Genomic DNA, 16,161 nt, shown 5'->3' with positions numbered 1-16,161 from the left:
TGTCAATTTGCTGGTATTAAAAAAGTTAGAAATTGTCAGACTGGATTCCCAGGCTAAGGTTCAATATACAGTTCACATTACTATACAAATAGAGAGGTTCTTTGCAATATCAGAAATACAAGCATTCACCTGACTTTGAATGTTTGACCTTGATTATATATAATGACAAAATGTAGCATAAAAGTTAACAATCCTGTTAAGTATGAAAAAAATGCATCCTTAAAATATGATAGAAATGACCCAGACATGAAAACCAGACATATAAGCTACAAGGCCTTTACCTTGAAAATATGATCTCAACAACTGTGTCAAGGTACAGGATATCAATTAAATGCAGCCAAAGTATTTTAACTTTGTCTACAGATTTCCTTAAAGACATTTTGAAATATGGTATACAATGTATACAGTGGCAACCTGTCTTTCTTATCTGATGATATGGTAGTTTTCATGGATTGTTCAGAAGCTTTAAGGCCAACTGCAAGTCAAGAGATAGTGTTTTTCTTTCGCAAAATTTGCCAGAAATATTGTCATTTTTTTAAAATTTCAATTCTTGATACATTTTACGTTAAAAGAAAAAGCTGTTTATGAGAAAAAGTCTTTCAAAATATATTCCTAAACTTAAAATAGTGCTCTTTCAATGGTAAGTTTCAATACCCCCATGCCTCAAAATTATCTATAATTTTGGAATTAACTGTTTCTTTTGTTTTTGAACCTTCAAGTCTGCATACCAAATAAAAGTATTCAATTCAATAAAGTTCATAAAGTAATCAAAATCATTACTAAATCACATGAGAAATTATGCCTTATTTAGAATGTTATGAGAATGTTATGAAAAGTTCATGAAATATAAACTATTTCAGTATCTCACATATGATTTTGACCTAAAGTCAAATCTGTGCTAAATATCATCTATGAACAGAAACCACCATGCTTTAAAAGACTAAAAGTTACATTTAAAACTTAAACATTGTGCTGTGTATGTTAACAGTGACTAAAGAACACATGCAAATTAAGACAATGTTTTGACTTTACCAAGAATGATCTTATACCCATATTTGACTAATATTAAATGTAATGCTATGAAAAATTCAGAAAATACATAATTTCAATGTAAATCATGCAAGAAATTTTGGCATATTCCAATGCTAAGACAGACTGGTATAATACAAAATGTTACACAGTAGGTGAAAGATTTTGGGCTGATTTATACTGGTATGAAAAATTCATAAAATGTAGAATTTTCTTGCAACTTTTTAGAGAAATCTTAGTAATAAAATGTCATAGTAAAAATCAGCTTTAGTAGTTTTGTCAATTTTTTTCCGATATTTCATCTATACAGAAGTTTTGTCAATAAGGAATTTTGCCATATCTCATCTCTACGTCAAATCTATCAAATACTTTGAAAAACAATATTACATTCAGCATGGTCACTAACGCAGAAGACAATATTATTGAAAACAACTGTTCAAATATAATTTAAACTGATGTTGACAAATTAACCTTCACTAGTCAACATTCATTGAAGTTGATATCACAGTAAAAACAATCCCTTTATATCAGTCCTGTAGAATGGCTACAGCTGAATCTAATGAGAAATCAACCTGTTTTAGTATTTCCAAAAGTTCTGTTTCAGGATACTGTGGAAAAATGGCAGCTAGCTGACTGACTCTTTGTGTTTCCATTGAACTAAGTTCTTCATCTGTGTCTGAATAGTGATGAGTGTCCATGGCAACTGGAAATGAACTTCCCACTGCACCTTCTGGCTGCAATCTCTCATACGACTCTGATGAAGATGTATTAGGTGTTGGCTGAGTACTTGAAGACGGTTTGGCTGAAATATATAAAGGTTCACTAATTCTGTTAGGAATTAAATATTTGCATAATAGTAAGAACAAGAATAACGTCAACATTATATGACACATATCCATTGCATGGCTTGACAGAATAAAATATAGAGTGAAAAAGGGCCAACTCAAAAGGAAACAAGAGCTCGTCGAACACGAAATGCCCCCCTTGATGCATTTAGTAATTGCACAAGGAACAGAAATTATATGCACACTGTAAATAAGTATATGTAAACCATGTGACCCACAGGGCGGAGCCATATTTGACCCTTGGGGAATAATTTGAATAATCTTAGTAGAGGATCACTAGATGATGTCATATACAAAATATCAAAGCCCTAGGCCCTGTGGTTTTGGACAAGAGGTTTTTCAAAGTTTTTTCCTATATAAGGCTATATAAACCATGTGACCCTAGGGGTGGGGCCATATTTGACCCCAGGGAAATAATCTGAACAATCTTGGTAGAGGACCACTAGATTTTGCTACATACCAAATATCAAAGCCCTAGGCCCAATGGTTTTGGACAAGAAGATCAGAAACCATTTAACTGTTCCTGGCCAATGTGACCTTGACCTTTGACCTAATGACCTCAAAATCAATAGGGGTCACCTGCTGGTCATGACCAACCTCCCTATCAACTTTCGTGATCCTAGGCCTAAGCGTTCTTGAGTTATCATCTGGAAACTGTTTTACTGTTCAGGGTCACTGTGACCTTGACCTTTAACATACTGACCTCAAAATCAATAGGGGTCATCTGCTGGTCATGGCCAACCTAACTATCAATTTTCCTGACACTAGGCCCAAGTGTTCTTGAGTTATTGCCTGGAAACCATTTTACTGTTCCTGGTCACTGTGACCTTGACCTTTGACATACTGACCTCAAAATCAATAGGGATCACCTGCTGGTCATGACCAACCTCCCTATCAAATTTCGTGATCCTAGGCCTAAGCGTTCTTGAGTTATCATCCGGAAACTGTTTTACTGTTCAGGGTCACTGTGACCTTGACCTTTAACATACTGACCTCAAAATCAATAGGGGACATCTGCTGTCATGATCAACCTCCCTATCAACTTTCATGATCCTAGGCCCAAGTATTCTTGAGTTATCATCCGGAAACCGTTTTACTATTCAGGGTCACTGTGACCTTGACCTTTGACATACAGACCTCAAAATCAATAGGGGTCATCTACTGGTGATGACCAACCTCCCTATCAACTTTCATGATCCTAGGCCCAAGCGTTCTTGAGTTATCATCCGGAAACGGATAGGTCTACATTCCGACCGACCGACCGACCGACAGACCGACCGACATCTGCAAAACAATATACTCCTCCTTTTTCAAAGGGGGGCATAAAAATCTGACGTGAAAGTCCTAAAAAATATGTTCGTGTCTACTTCATGTTCTGACCAAGTCTGGTGAACACCCTTTACAAAGCTCATTAAAATTAAAGGTCTTTCAAGGTTTTCCCTATATTTTGCTGTGATGGCCCAAAAATTCATTACCATTATAACAAGCCTCAAAATAAGAAGTCATTTAATCTCTTTTATAACTCTAGCTCTAGTGTCCCTAGAAGGGACCAAGCAGAACCATTTGAACAAATTTGAAAGAGGACCTTACCATGAAGTTACAAACCCAGTTCAAGTGGTTTATGAGAAGATGTTTTTAATTTTTAGTTCTAGTGGCCCCTGATAGGGGCTAAGTGGCCCTATCTGAACAAGTTTAGAGAAGACCTTACAATGATGCCACAGACCAAGTTTGATGAAGATCCATCAAGCAATTCAGGAAAAGCAGTTGTTTAAAAGTATTTTATTCTAAGCTCTAGCAGTCCCTATAAAGGGCCAAGTGGCCCTAACTGAACAAAATTGATTGATGACCTTATAATGGTATTACAAATCAAGTTTGATGAAGATCCATCCAGCAGTTAATTAAACACGTCTATTTTTATGTCAAGCAGCAAATACAACTGGCCAAGAGCCCTTAATTGATAAAATGTTGTTTAGGACCTTAAAATGATGCTACAAATCAAGTTTGATGAAGATATATCAAGCAATTCATGAAAAGGAGTCATTTGGGCATTCATATTTTTAGCTCTAGTGGATCCTAACAGAGGCCAAGTGCCTCCACTTAACAAATTTGAGAGAGAGTCATATAACGATGCTACAGACCAACTTTGATAAAAATTCATTCATCATTCATGAGAAGAAGTCATTTAAAGGTATTTCTATTTCTGACTCTAGTGGCCCTTAAAATGTGCTGATCTTACCCATTTGAACACTGTCATGACAAGACCTTATAATTATGCTACAGACCAAGTTTGATAAAGTTTCATCCATTGTTTCATAAGAAGGGTCAATTAAAAGTATTTTCATTTTTAGTGCTAGTGGTCCCTACAAGGGGGCGACTGCCACCATTTGAATAAAACTGGGAAATGACCTTAAAGTTAAATGCCACAGTTGCCTATAAGTATATAGGGCAAAAAGTTTCCTATGATCAGAATTCCAATCAAGTTTAAAACGGAAATATGTTTTAAACAAGAGGACCATGATGGTCCTGAATCGCTCACCTCTTCCCATATGACCCAGTTTTGAGTATGACGTCGTTTTTTCTATTATTTGACACAGTGACCTAGTTTTTGAGCTCATGTGACCCAGTTTTGAACTTGACCTAGATATTATCAAGATAAAAATTCTGACCAATTTTCAAGAAGATCCATTGAAAAATATGGTCTCTAGAGAGGTCACAAGGTTTTTCTATTATTTGACCTATTGACCTAGTTTTCGAAGGTACGTGACCCTGTTTTGAATTTTACCTAGATATCATCAAGGTGAACATTCTCACTAATTTTCATGAAGATGTCATGAAAAATATGGCCTCTAGAGAGGTCACAAGGTTTTTCTATTTTTATACCTACTGGCCTAGTTTTTGACCGCACGTGACCCAGTTTCGAAACTGACCTAGATATAATCAAGGTGAACATTCAGATCCATTTTCATGAAGATCCATTGAAAAATATGGCCTCTAGAGAGGTCAAAAGATTTTAATAATTTTAGACCTACTGACCTAGTTTTTGACCGCAGTTGACCCAGTTTCAAACTTGACCTAGATATCATCAAGATGAACATTCAGACCAACTTTCATACAGATCCCATGAAAAGTATGGCCTCTAGAGAGGTCACAAGGTTTTTTTATTATTTGACCTACTGACCTAGTTTTTTAAGGCACGTGACCCAGTTTCAAACTTGACCTAGATATCATCAAGGTGAACATACTGACCAATTTTTATGGAGATCTATTCACAAGTATGGCCTCTAGAGAGGTCAAAAGGTTTTTCTATTTTTAGACCTACTGACCTAGTTTTTGACCGCACATGACCCTGTTTCGAGCTTGATCTAGATATCATCAAGATGAACATTCAGACCAACTTTCATACAGATCCCATGAAAAATATGGCCTGTAGAGAGGTCACAAGGTTTTTCTATTATTTGACCTACTGACCTAGTTTTTGAAGGCACGTGACCCACTTTCGAAACTGACCTAGATATCATCAAGATGAACATTCAGACCAACTTTCATACAGATCCCATGAAAAATATGGCCTCTAGAGAGGTCACAAGGTTTTTCTATTATTTGACCTACTGACCTAGTTTTTGATTGCACATGACCCAGTTTCGAACTTGACCTAGATATCATCAAGGTGAACATTCTGACCAATTTTCATGAAGATCTCATGAAATATATGGCCTCTAGAGAGGTAACAATGTTTTTCTATTTTTAGACCTTCTGACCTAGTTTTTGACCGCACGTGACCCAGTTTCGAACCTGACCTAGATATCATCAAGATGAACAATCAGACCAACTTTCATACAGATCCTATGAAAAATGTGGCCTTCAGAGAGGTCACAAGGTTTTTCTATTATTTGACCTACTGACCTAGTTTTTGATGGCACATGACCCAGTTTCAAACTTGACCTAGATATTATCAAGGTGAACATTCTGACCAATTTTCATGAAGATCTTTTGAAATATATGGCCTCTAGGGAGGTCACAAGGTTTTTCTATTTTTAGACCTACTGACCTAGTTTTTGATAGCACGTGACCCAGTTTCGAACTTGACCTAGATATCATCAAGGTGAACATTCTGACCAATTTTCATGAAGATCTTGTGAAATATATGGCCTCTAGAGAGGTCACAAGGTTTTTCTATTTTTAGACCTACTGACCTAGTTTTTGAAGGCATGTGGCCCAGTTTCGAACTTTACCTAGATATCATCAAGATGAACATTCTGACCAACTTTCATAAAGATCCCATGAAAAATGTGACTTCTAGAGTGGTCACAAGCAAAAGTTTACGGACGCACGCACGGACGGACGGACGGACGACGGACGACGGACACCGCGCGATCACAAAAGCTCACCTTGTCACTTTGTGACAGGTGAGCTAAAAATCATAGGTACCCAGGCTTGATCTTGTATTATCTGCCCTTGAAAATCAGAGAATACTAAAAAAATCTAATTTTCAAGGGCAAACAATTCAAGATCAAGGCAAGAGAACTGTGCATTTTAATTTTTATTTCTGTTTCAGACTTCATTTGCAGTCAGTATACAAAGTTTAAAGAAATTCAGTCCATAGAAAAGACCAGGACTTTGCAGTATCATTTTGTCATGTTCATAGTTAAGGACACTTGCAACAGTCTCTATATTGACATGGGGCAAACATTTTCTAACAGAAAGAATTTCTTCTTTAAACTTTTTTTACTGACAGAGAATCAAATCAAAAACAGAAATATGAAATAAAACAAGAGGGCCATTGACCCTAAAGCGCTCACCTGTGTATAAGGCTTCAAGTGTGTTTGTATAAGTACAGAATTAGGTTTCTTCTATGTAAGCCTATATTATATACATGTCACACACACTTTTGAACCTAGGGCAATAATTGAACAATTACGATAGATATTACAAATCTGATATCACACGCCAAATATCAAGGCTCTAAGTTTCTAATATAAAAGCCTATAGTAAGTACATGTCAGACACAAGGGCATGGCCATTTTTTTACCTTAGGACAATAATTTGGACAAGTATGGTATACATAAAGGGAAAAGTGACCACGCCACCAGGCAGCCATGTTTTTTGACAAATCGGAATAATTTGAACAATCTTGGTAGAGGGTCACACAAGAACCATTTACGTAAAATTATTTTTAATCTGGCTAGCAGTTTCACACAAGAAGATTTTTAAAGTTTCCACTTTATACATATAGGAGAGTCGCCATGACATCATGCATTAACACCTGTTTATCTGGTGGTGGGCAAAACAAATGTTTCTACATCGATTGTGTAAGGGATCGGAATTTTTAATTTTTAATAACTTTTTCACTTATTTATGTATTTTAAAAATTCAAAAAGTTTTGAAATGCCTATGATTTTCATATTTTCTCATTTAAATACGTTTTTAAAATGAATAACCATTTTAAATGACATATGATTTTAATAGTGGCGTAGCGATGCTCCAAACTTTTCGAAAAAACACTGTAAGTTAAGCGTTCATAATTAATCCATTTTATTTCAAAATAATTAAAAGTAATCAATAAATTGCTTGTTTTATATCCTTTCCATTGACCAAAAAATATTGATGTCATTTGTATTTTAAGAAAGTTTAAGCCGTTAGAAAAACATCACTGTTTACAAAAAAACATGGACTAAAAATAGAAAATACAACGGATTTGTATGGAAACACGATTTCTCCTATAGGGAAAAGTGACCATGCCCTCTGGCGGCCATGTTTTTTGACAAATCAAAATAATTTGAATAATCTTGGTAGAGGGTAACACAAGGCCCATTTGTGTAAAATTATTCTAAAATCGGGCCAGCAGTTTCACACAAGAAGATTTTTAAAGTTTCCACTATATACAAACAGGGAAAAATGACCACGCCCTCTGGCGGTCATGTCTTGACGAATCAGAATAATTTGAACAATAATGGTAGAGGGTCACATAAGGATCATTTTTTTGTGAAATTATTCTAAAATCAGGCCAGCAGTTTCACACAAGAAGAATTTTAAAGTTTCCACTATATACATATAGGGAAAAGTGACCATGCCCTCTGTTGGCCATGTTTTTTGACGAATCAACATAATTTGAACAATCTTAGTAGTGGGTGACATAAGGACCACTTGTGTGAAATTATTTCAAAATTGGACCATCGGTTTAGGAGGAAATGTCATTTGAAGATTTTTCTATTTTCAGCTCTGGCGGCCCCTATGTGCAACCAAGCGGAACCGTTTGAGCAACTTTGGTAGAGGACCATCCACGCCAAGTTTCATCAAAATCCATTCAGTGGTTATGGAGGAGATGTCTTTAAAACACAATTGTTGACGACGGATGAACGCACGACGGACACAGAGTGATAACAATAGCTCACCATAAGCATTGCTCAGGTAAGCTAAAAACATAGGAATCCAGTCTTGGTCTTGAATTATCTGCCCTTGAAAGTCGGAAAATACTGAAAAAAATCTACTTTCAAGGGCAGATAATTAAAGATCAAGCCTGGGTCCCTATGATTTTTTATATATATTTCCGTTCTAAACTTGATTCTCATTTGGTACACAAAGTTTAAAGAAATTCTGCCGTAGGAAAAATTTTGCCTTATATACATACAGGCATATCGACGCCTCAGAATTAGAAGGGCGTAAGTGGAAAAAGCATAGTTTTTGGCAAAACGAATACGCCCTTCTAATTCTACAGAAGTAACAGAAGGGCGTAAGTGGACCCTTCCTGTACAACATTTAAGGCAGATACGCACTTCTATTACTATGATTCTGAAAACTCTTTACTTACGCGCTTTTATTATTGGTGAATTTGGTGAACACAGCAGTTTGTAACAAATGTTTTTAATAGGATTATGCCTCTTGGCATGCAGTTTCAAAAAATATATAATTCATAAAAGGGCATAACTAACACTTACGCCTTTCTTATTCTGGGGCGTCGATATGTGGCATTTACCCTTAAAGCAGCATGCCTCCAGATTTGGCTAAAAAATAATCTTTCTTTCAAATTGAAGTTTGGTCATATTATGAACATTAGAATATGAATTTTTGTTTCTAAAATATTTTAAGTTCCAAATCAAGAAAAAAATATGACCGAGCCAGGAATCGAATCCCGGGCTGCGGCGGCAATAAAGACATTTTCCCGTCGTCGTAACCAATAGTGCTATAGCTGAAGTAGTGAATAATGACTTAAAAATATTGATATTTATAATCGAGACAGTTTACCTGGAGTAAAAGCGTGACAAACGCTTTTCGATTTTCATTGTAAAAATAGTAAAAACAGCAAATTCTCATGTGTTTCCGTAACATAAAGTTTGTCAGTAATTAAGTTTTAAAGCTTACTTAAGAAATATAGCATTTATTTCAAGATATCTAAAATTTTTTTATTTTTGTTGTTGTCGAACGATCTGGAGGCATGCTGCTTTAAAATTATGCTAATGACCAAGTTTGATGATGATGCATCCAGTGGTTCATGAGAAGAAGTCGTTTAAAGGTATTTATATTTTTAGCTCTAGTGGCTCCACTTTGAACAAACTTGGGAGAGGACCTTACAAATATAACTGATGTTTGAATTCAATTTGTGACCTTGACCTAAAGATCTAATCCATATGCTCTGGACATTGTCACATCACTATTTACCAACATACCAAGTTTAAAGTCAATACCTTGAATGGTTATTAAGTTATGCTACGGACATGAAATATAATGGATGGATGGATGAACGGACGTTCTCACGAAACGGTATTTATGTGACACCCCCATTGTTCTCTCTATTGTTCTATCAGTCACATAAAAAGAAAAATAGTCACATAAACAGAACGGAATGAATGACATCAAAGAGAAAGTACCGTTATGAAGTCACTAAACCATCATTTCGCGGGCACAGACAGACAGACTGATGCATGCACCATCACATATATCCACCATATTAAAAGGGACATAACTCAAAAAATAATAATCTGACATGAATGTCCTGACAATAGGTGCATGTCCACTTGATGTTTATTATGATTCGAGCTTATCAAATATATTTGAACTTGATGAAAACTGTAGATGAGAACAAGAGAAAGTGTGACTGACCGATGGAATGACCGATGGACAATTCAACATTATATGCCTCCGGGATCTTACACACATGGGGCATAAAAACACTTTTTCTAATCTAATTATTTTTTGTTGATTACCAAAAAAAAACTAATTACATTAAAAAAAAAAAAAACAACAACAGAGTTTGACATTAAAAATAAAGCTGTTGGTAACAAAAATATATGGAAAGTATTCACACAACAAAGGATATACATGATCTAACAGAAAAATTTCACAAACAAATTATTAAGCATGGGATACAACAGATCTGGAATGTTCAAATTAAATGAAACCCATTCTGTTATTAATTGTTTGACAGGCTGTCACTACAAGTAGGTGAACATCAATGTCACCAAATATTAATAAAACAAATTAAACATGAACTTGCATAATAAAATTGTTGCACCTTTTTCATGCTGATAATTGATGCCCTGACCTTTTAATTCTGTTTCTCTAGACATGTATCATTTGAAAGAAAAATACATTACATCAAAGGAAAACCTATAGTGGGGGGCTACCACTTACTTCTTATGTTTGTAAAAACCTCCATCATATATTAATTACAAAGAAATACTAATTTAAGAATTAGGTGGCTGTTGGAATCAAGTCCTTAATGGCAGTCTGCTTTAGCATACAAGTCATAGAAAAAGGGTTTAAAACTGTAAAAAGTACCTCCCGCAAGTCTTTTACTTTTGTTCTCAAATCTCCTTAGGAAGGCTTCATTTGCCCTGGAAAATATAATAAACAAATACAATATAAAAACATTAACAATAAATGCATTTAATATCGATTAAGATATAAATATTGTCATTTTCTTATAATAAATCACCTTAAAGGACCATCATTTCCCATCCTCGTCTGAGGAAAACACTTTCTTATAAAAAGTTCATTTGTGTTTGAATAGTGAATGTATATCTGATAACATATACACTTTATTTTGGCTAATACATAAAATACTGAGCTTACAAAGAATAATGGTTCTAAAATTACTAACACTTTTCAGTGAGTGCCTTATCTTTGTATTACTATAGATTATTTGAGCCACGCCATGAGAAAACCAACATAGTGCATTTGCGACCAGCATGGATCCAGACCAGCCTGCACATCTGTGCAGTCTGGTCAGGATCCATGCTGTTCGATAACAGTTTCTCTAATCGCAATAGGGTTTGAAAGCAAACAGCATGGATCTTGACCAGACTGCACGCATGCGCAGACTGGTCTGGATCCATGCTGGTCACAAACGCATAATGTTGGTTTTCTCATGGTGCAGCTCATTTCTGTTTTCTGCAGCTGTTACACCTGTGTACAGTAAAACACCATTCACTATGGCATCAAAGACTCCAGCACTTGGAATCAGTTACTCCCCAGATCTGGATTGCTTGAAATTCTCTTTTACTTAAGAAATAATAAATCTGTTCCTATATTTTATCAGTTTATAAAATATGGGCAGGAGTTTGGATGTGTTATAATTAAATCACGAGTGCGTAGCACGAGTGATTTCATTAGTCACATCCAAACAACTGCCCATGTTTTATTAATTGATAAAATTATTGGAACGTATTTATTATTTCGATTCTAACAACGCAAATAATTCGCATTTTACAGTACTTCATTTTTAGCGTAATACGTCATTCGGGTCATATGCTGTTACGATTTACCCCCTATGGTAAGAAAGTGCTGCATAGCCAATGGAACGTATAGATATTTGATTCTTTTTTATCAGAATTTTGAGAAGTATTTATGAATTAGTAATCTAACAGCTCGCAAACTAATTATGAAGAGAATCATCAAATTAGGCGAGTTGACCCTGTGTTACGAGTTACGAGCTTAACTTTATATGATGTCACATCGTTATGACGTCATACTTTATGTCATACATTTATGACGTCACTGCTGAATCATAATTAAGCTAATTGAATTCGCTCGTAGAGATCAAAATGTGTTTAACGGTCCTACACACAGGTCAGTATGACTTTTTATCATATTTATGTTTTTGAAATGCTGTTTTCAACCATTTGGCCCTGAAATAATTCGTATGTAATGGAACTGAAGTAGAATCTCTTCTGCCACAATCATATGGGGATGAAATGTAACAGCCAACCATATTTTATCGTAGATTCATGTATAGGCGATTTCGCTATTTGTTTATATAGCAATTGCTGCAGATTGTGTTAGAATCCAGCATTTTGCTTATCCCCTTGTGATTTCATGTTATAGCTGATTTACTGCACTATAATTTAATTATACTTTTCTCTAGTTGTCCCATCTTTGTTGTCATTATACTATATTTATACAGCACTCTTTCCATGTTCAAGGTTTGGGTTACTTTCACATTTCTCTAGTTGTTACTTTTGTGTTCAACAGTGTTTGTTCACATACACTTTTCCCTGGTTGTCTAATTTGCCTTTTTACACTTTCTCTCGTTGTCAGATTTGTGTTTAACAGTTTATTTACATTATTTTCTGGTTGTCTCATCTGTGCTTAACAATATGGTTACTTACATTTTTTTTGCAATTGTCCCCTCAATGTTTGGAAGTATGCCTAACTACACTATTTTTTTGGTTGTCCCATCTGTGATCAGTAATATGGTTACATTCACTTTTCTCTTGTTGTCCCATCTGTGTACAGCAAATATGATTACTTACACTGTTGTCCAATCTAGCTGTTTTAAGCAGTACGTTTTTTTCTTAAACCTTTCTCTGGTTGTACTATCTGTGTTCAGGAATTTGGTTTCTGTCATTTTCCCCTGGTTGTCTTATTTGTGTTTAGCAGTATGATTATTTACATTTTACTCTGGTGGTCCCATCTGTGTTCAGAAATATGGTTACTCCATTTAGCGTAGCTGAATTCAGAAATATGGTTACTCCATTTAGCGTAGCTGAATTCAGAAATATGGTTACTCCATTTAGCGTAGCTGAATTCAGAAATATGGTTCCCTACACATTTCCCTTGTTGTCTAGTCTAGCTGTGTTTAGAAATATGATCAGTTACTTCTTTCTCTGGTTGTCCTTTCTTTCTTTTCAGTACTAAGGTCATTTAAATTTTACTCTGGCTGTCAAATCTATGTTCAGTAACTTGATTACTTACACTTTTCTCTGGTTGTTTCATTTGTGTTTGTGTTCAGTATTATGGTTACTTACACTTTTCTCTTGTTGTTCAATCCATGATTAGCAGGTTTTTTACTTAATATACTTTTCTCTGGTTGTTCCATCTATGTTTAGCAGCATGGTTACTTATATTTTTCTCCAGCTGCCCAATCTGTGCAGCAATATAGTTACTTACACTTTCCTCTGACTGTCCAATCTGTGTTCAGCAATGCAGATAATTACACTTTCCTCTTGACTGTCCAATCTGTGTTCAGCAATGCAGATAATTACACATTCCTCTGACTGTCCAATCAGTGTTCAGCAATGCAGATAATTACACTTTCCTCTTGACTGTCCAATCTGTGTTCAGCAATGCAGATAATTACACATTCCTCTGACTGTCCAATCTGTGTTCAGCAATGCAGATAATTACACTTTCCTCTGGCTGTCCAATCTGTGTTCAGCAATGCAGATAATTACACTTTCCTCTGGCTGTCCAATCTGTGTTCAGCAATGCAGATAATTACACTTTCCTCTGGCTGTCCAATCTGTGTTCAGCAATGCAGATAATTACACTTTCCTCTGGCTGTCCAATCTGTGTTCAGCAATGCAGATAATTACACTTTCCTCTGACTGTCCAATCTGTGTTCAGCAATGCAGATAATTACACTTTCCTCTGACTGTCCAATCTGTGTTCAGCAATACAGTCACTTACACCTTCCTCTGGCTGTCCATTCTTTGATCAGCAATACAGTTACTTACACTTTCCTCTGACTGTCCAATCTGTGTTCAGCAATACAGTTACTTATACTTTCCTTTCACTGTCCAATCTGTGTTCAGCAATACAGTCACTTACACTTTCCTCTGACTGTCCAATCTGTGTTCAGCAATACAGTCACTTACACTTTCCTCTGACTGTCCAATCTGTGTTCAGCAATACAGTCACTTACACTTTCCTCTGGCTGTCCAATCTGTGTTCAGCAATACATTTACTTACACTTTCCTCTGACTGTCCAATCTGTGTTCAGCAATACAGTCACTTTAACCTTCCTCTAACTGTCCAATCTGTGTTCAGCAATACAGACACTTACATCTTCCTCTGACTGTGCAATCTGTGTTCAGCAAATCAGTCACTTACACTTTCCTCTGGTTGTCCAATCTGTGTTCAGCAATGCAGTTACTTACACTTTCCTCTGGCTGTCCAATCTTTGTTCAGCAACACAGTCACTTACACCTTCCCCCGACTGTCCAATCTGTGTTCAGCAATGCAGTTAATAACACTTTCCTTTGACTGTCCAATCTGTGTTCAGCAATACAGTCACTTACACCTTCCTCTGACTGTCCAATCTGTGTTCAGCTATACAGCTACTTACATTTTCCTCTGACTGTCCAATCTGTGTTCAGCAATACAGTCACTTACACTTTCCTCTGACTGTCCAATCTGTGTTCAGCAATACAGTCACTTACACCTTCCTTTCACTGTCCAATATGTGTTCAGCAATACGGTTACTTACACTTTCCTCTGACTGTCCAATCTGTGTTCAGCAATACAGTCACTTACACCTTCCTTTCACTGTCCAATCTGTGTTCAGCAATACAGTCACTTTAACCTTCCTCTGACTGTCCAATCTGTGTTCAGCAATACAGTCACTTACACTTCCCTCTGACTGTCCAACCGGTGTTCAGCAATACAGTTACTTACACTTTCCTCTGACTGTCCAATCTGTGTTCAGCAATACAGTTACTTACACTTTCCTCTGGCTGTCCAATCTGTGTTCAGCAATACAGCTACTTACACTTTCCTCTGACTGTCCAATCTGTGATCAGCAATACAGTCACTTACACATTCCTCTGGCTGTCCAATCTGTGTTCAGCAATACAGTTACTTAAATCTTCCTCTGACTGTCCAATCTGTGTTAATCAATACAGCTACTTACACGATCCTCTGGCTGTCCATTCTTTGATCAGGAATACAGTCACTTACATCTTCCTTTGACTGTCCAATCTGTGTTCAGCAATACAGTCACTTACACGATCCTCTGGCTGTCCTTTCTTTGATCAGCAACACAGTCACTTACACTTTCCTCTGACTGTCCAATCTGTGTTCAGCAATACAGTCACTTATACTTTCCTCTGACTGTCCATTCTGTGTTCAGCAATACAGTTACTTACATTTTCCTCTGACTGTCCAATCTGTGTTCAGCAATACAGTTACTTACATTTTCCTCTGACTGTCCAATCTGTGTTCAGCAATACAGTTAATTACACTTTCCTCTGACTGTCCATTCTGTGTTCAGCAATACAGTTACTTACAATTTCCTCTGATTGTCCAATCTGTGTTCAGCAATACAGTTACTTACACTTTCCTCTGGCTGTCCAATCTGTGTTCAGCGATACAGTCACTTAACACCTTCCTCTGGCTGTCCATTCTTTGATCAGCAATACAGTTACTTACACCTTCCTTTGACTGTCCAATCTGTGTTCAGCAATACAGCTATTTACACTTTCCTCTGACTGTCCATTCTGTGTTCAGCAATACAGTTACTTATATTTTCCTCTGACTGTCCAATCTGTGTTCAACAATACAGTCACTTACACTTTCCTCTGACTGTCCAATTTTTGTTCAGCAATACAGCTACTTATACTTTCCTCTGACTGTCCAATCTGTGTTCAGCAATACAGTTACTTACACTTTCCTCTGACTGTCCAATCTGTGTTCAGCAATACAGCTACTTACACTTTCCTCTGACTGTACAATCTGTGTTCAGGAATACAGTCACTTACACTTTCCTCTGACTGTCCAATCTGTGTTCAGCAATACAGTCACTTACACTTTCCTCTGACTGTCCAATCTGTGTTCAGCAATACAGCTACTTACACTTTCCTCTGACTGTCCAATCTGTGTTCAGCAATACAGTCACTTACATCTTCCTCTGGCTGTCCAATCTGTGTTCAGCAATACAGTCACTTACACCTTCCTCTGACTGTCCAATCTGTGTTCAGCAATACATTTACTTACACTTTCCTCTGGCTGTCCAGTCTGTGTTCAGCAATACAGTCACTTTAACCTTCCTCTAACTGTCCAATCTGTGTTCAGC

The 16,161-nt window shown here is 36.4% G+C and overlaps 1 protein-coding gene across 1 annotated transcript in view; it reads right to left on the bottom strand.

Annotated features, from left to right (window-relative positions):
- Positions 1–200: 200 nt before the first annotated feature.
- LOC128553750 (trichohyalin-like) overlaps positions 201–16,161 on the bottom strand; it is a 36,139-nt gene continuing 20,178 nt past the window's right edge. Inside the window, exons 7-8 of the mRNA XM_053534925.1 lie at positions 10,650–10,705; positions 201–1,831 (exon numbers count right to left, since the gene is read on the bottom strand). Coding sequence (XP_053390900.1) covers positions 1,557–1,831; positions 10,650–10,705 — 331 coding nt within the window. The 3' untranslated portion in view covers positions 201–1,556. The remainder of the gene's footprint in view (positions 1,832–10,649; positions 10,706–16,161) is intronic.

Source organism: Mercenaria mercenaria, unplaced genomic scaffold (assembly GCF_021730395.1).
Source record: "Mercenaria mercenaria strain notata unplaced genomic scaffold, MADL_Memer_1 contig_4268, whole genome shotgun sequence".
In the NCBI taxonomy this organism is placed as follows: domain Eukaryota; kingdom Metazoa; phylum Mollusca; class Bivalvia; order Venerida; family Veneridae; genus Mercenaria; species Mercenaria mercenaria.
The sequence above is the reverse complement of the archived record's forward strand: the minus strand, read 5'-3'. Positions and strand labels throughout refer to the sequence as shown.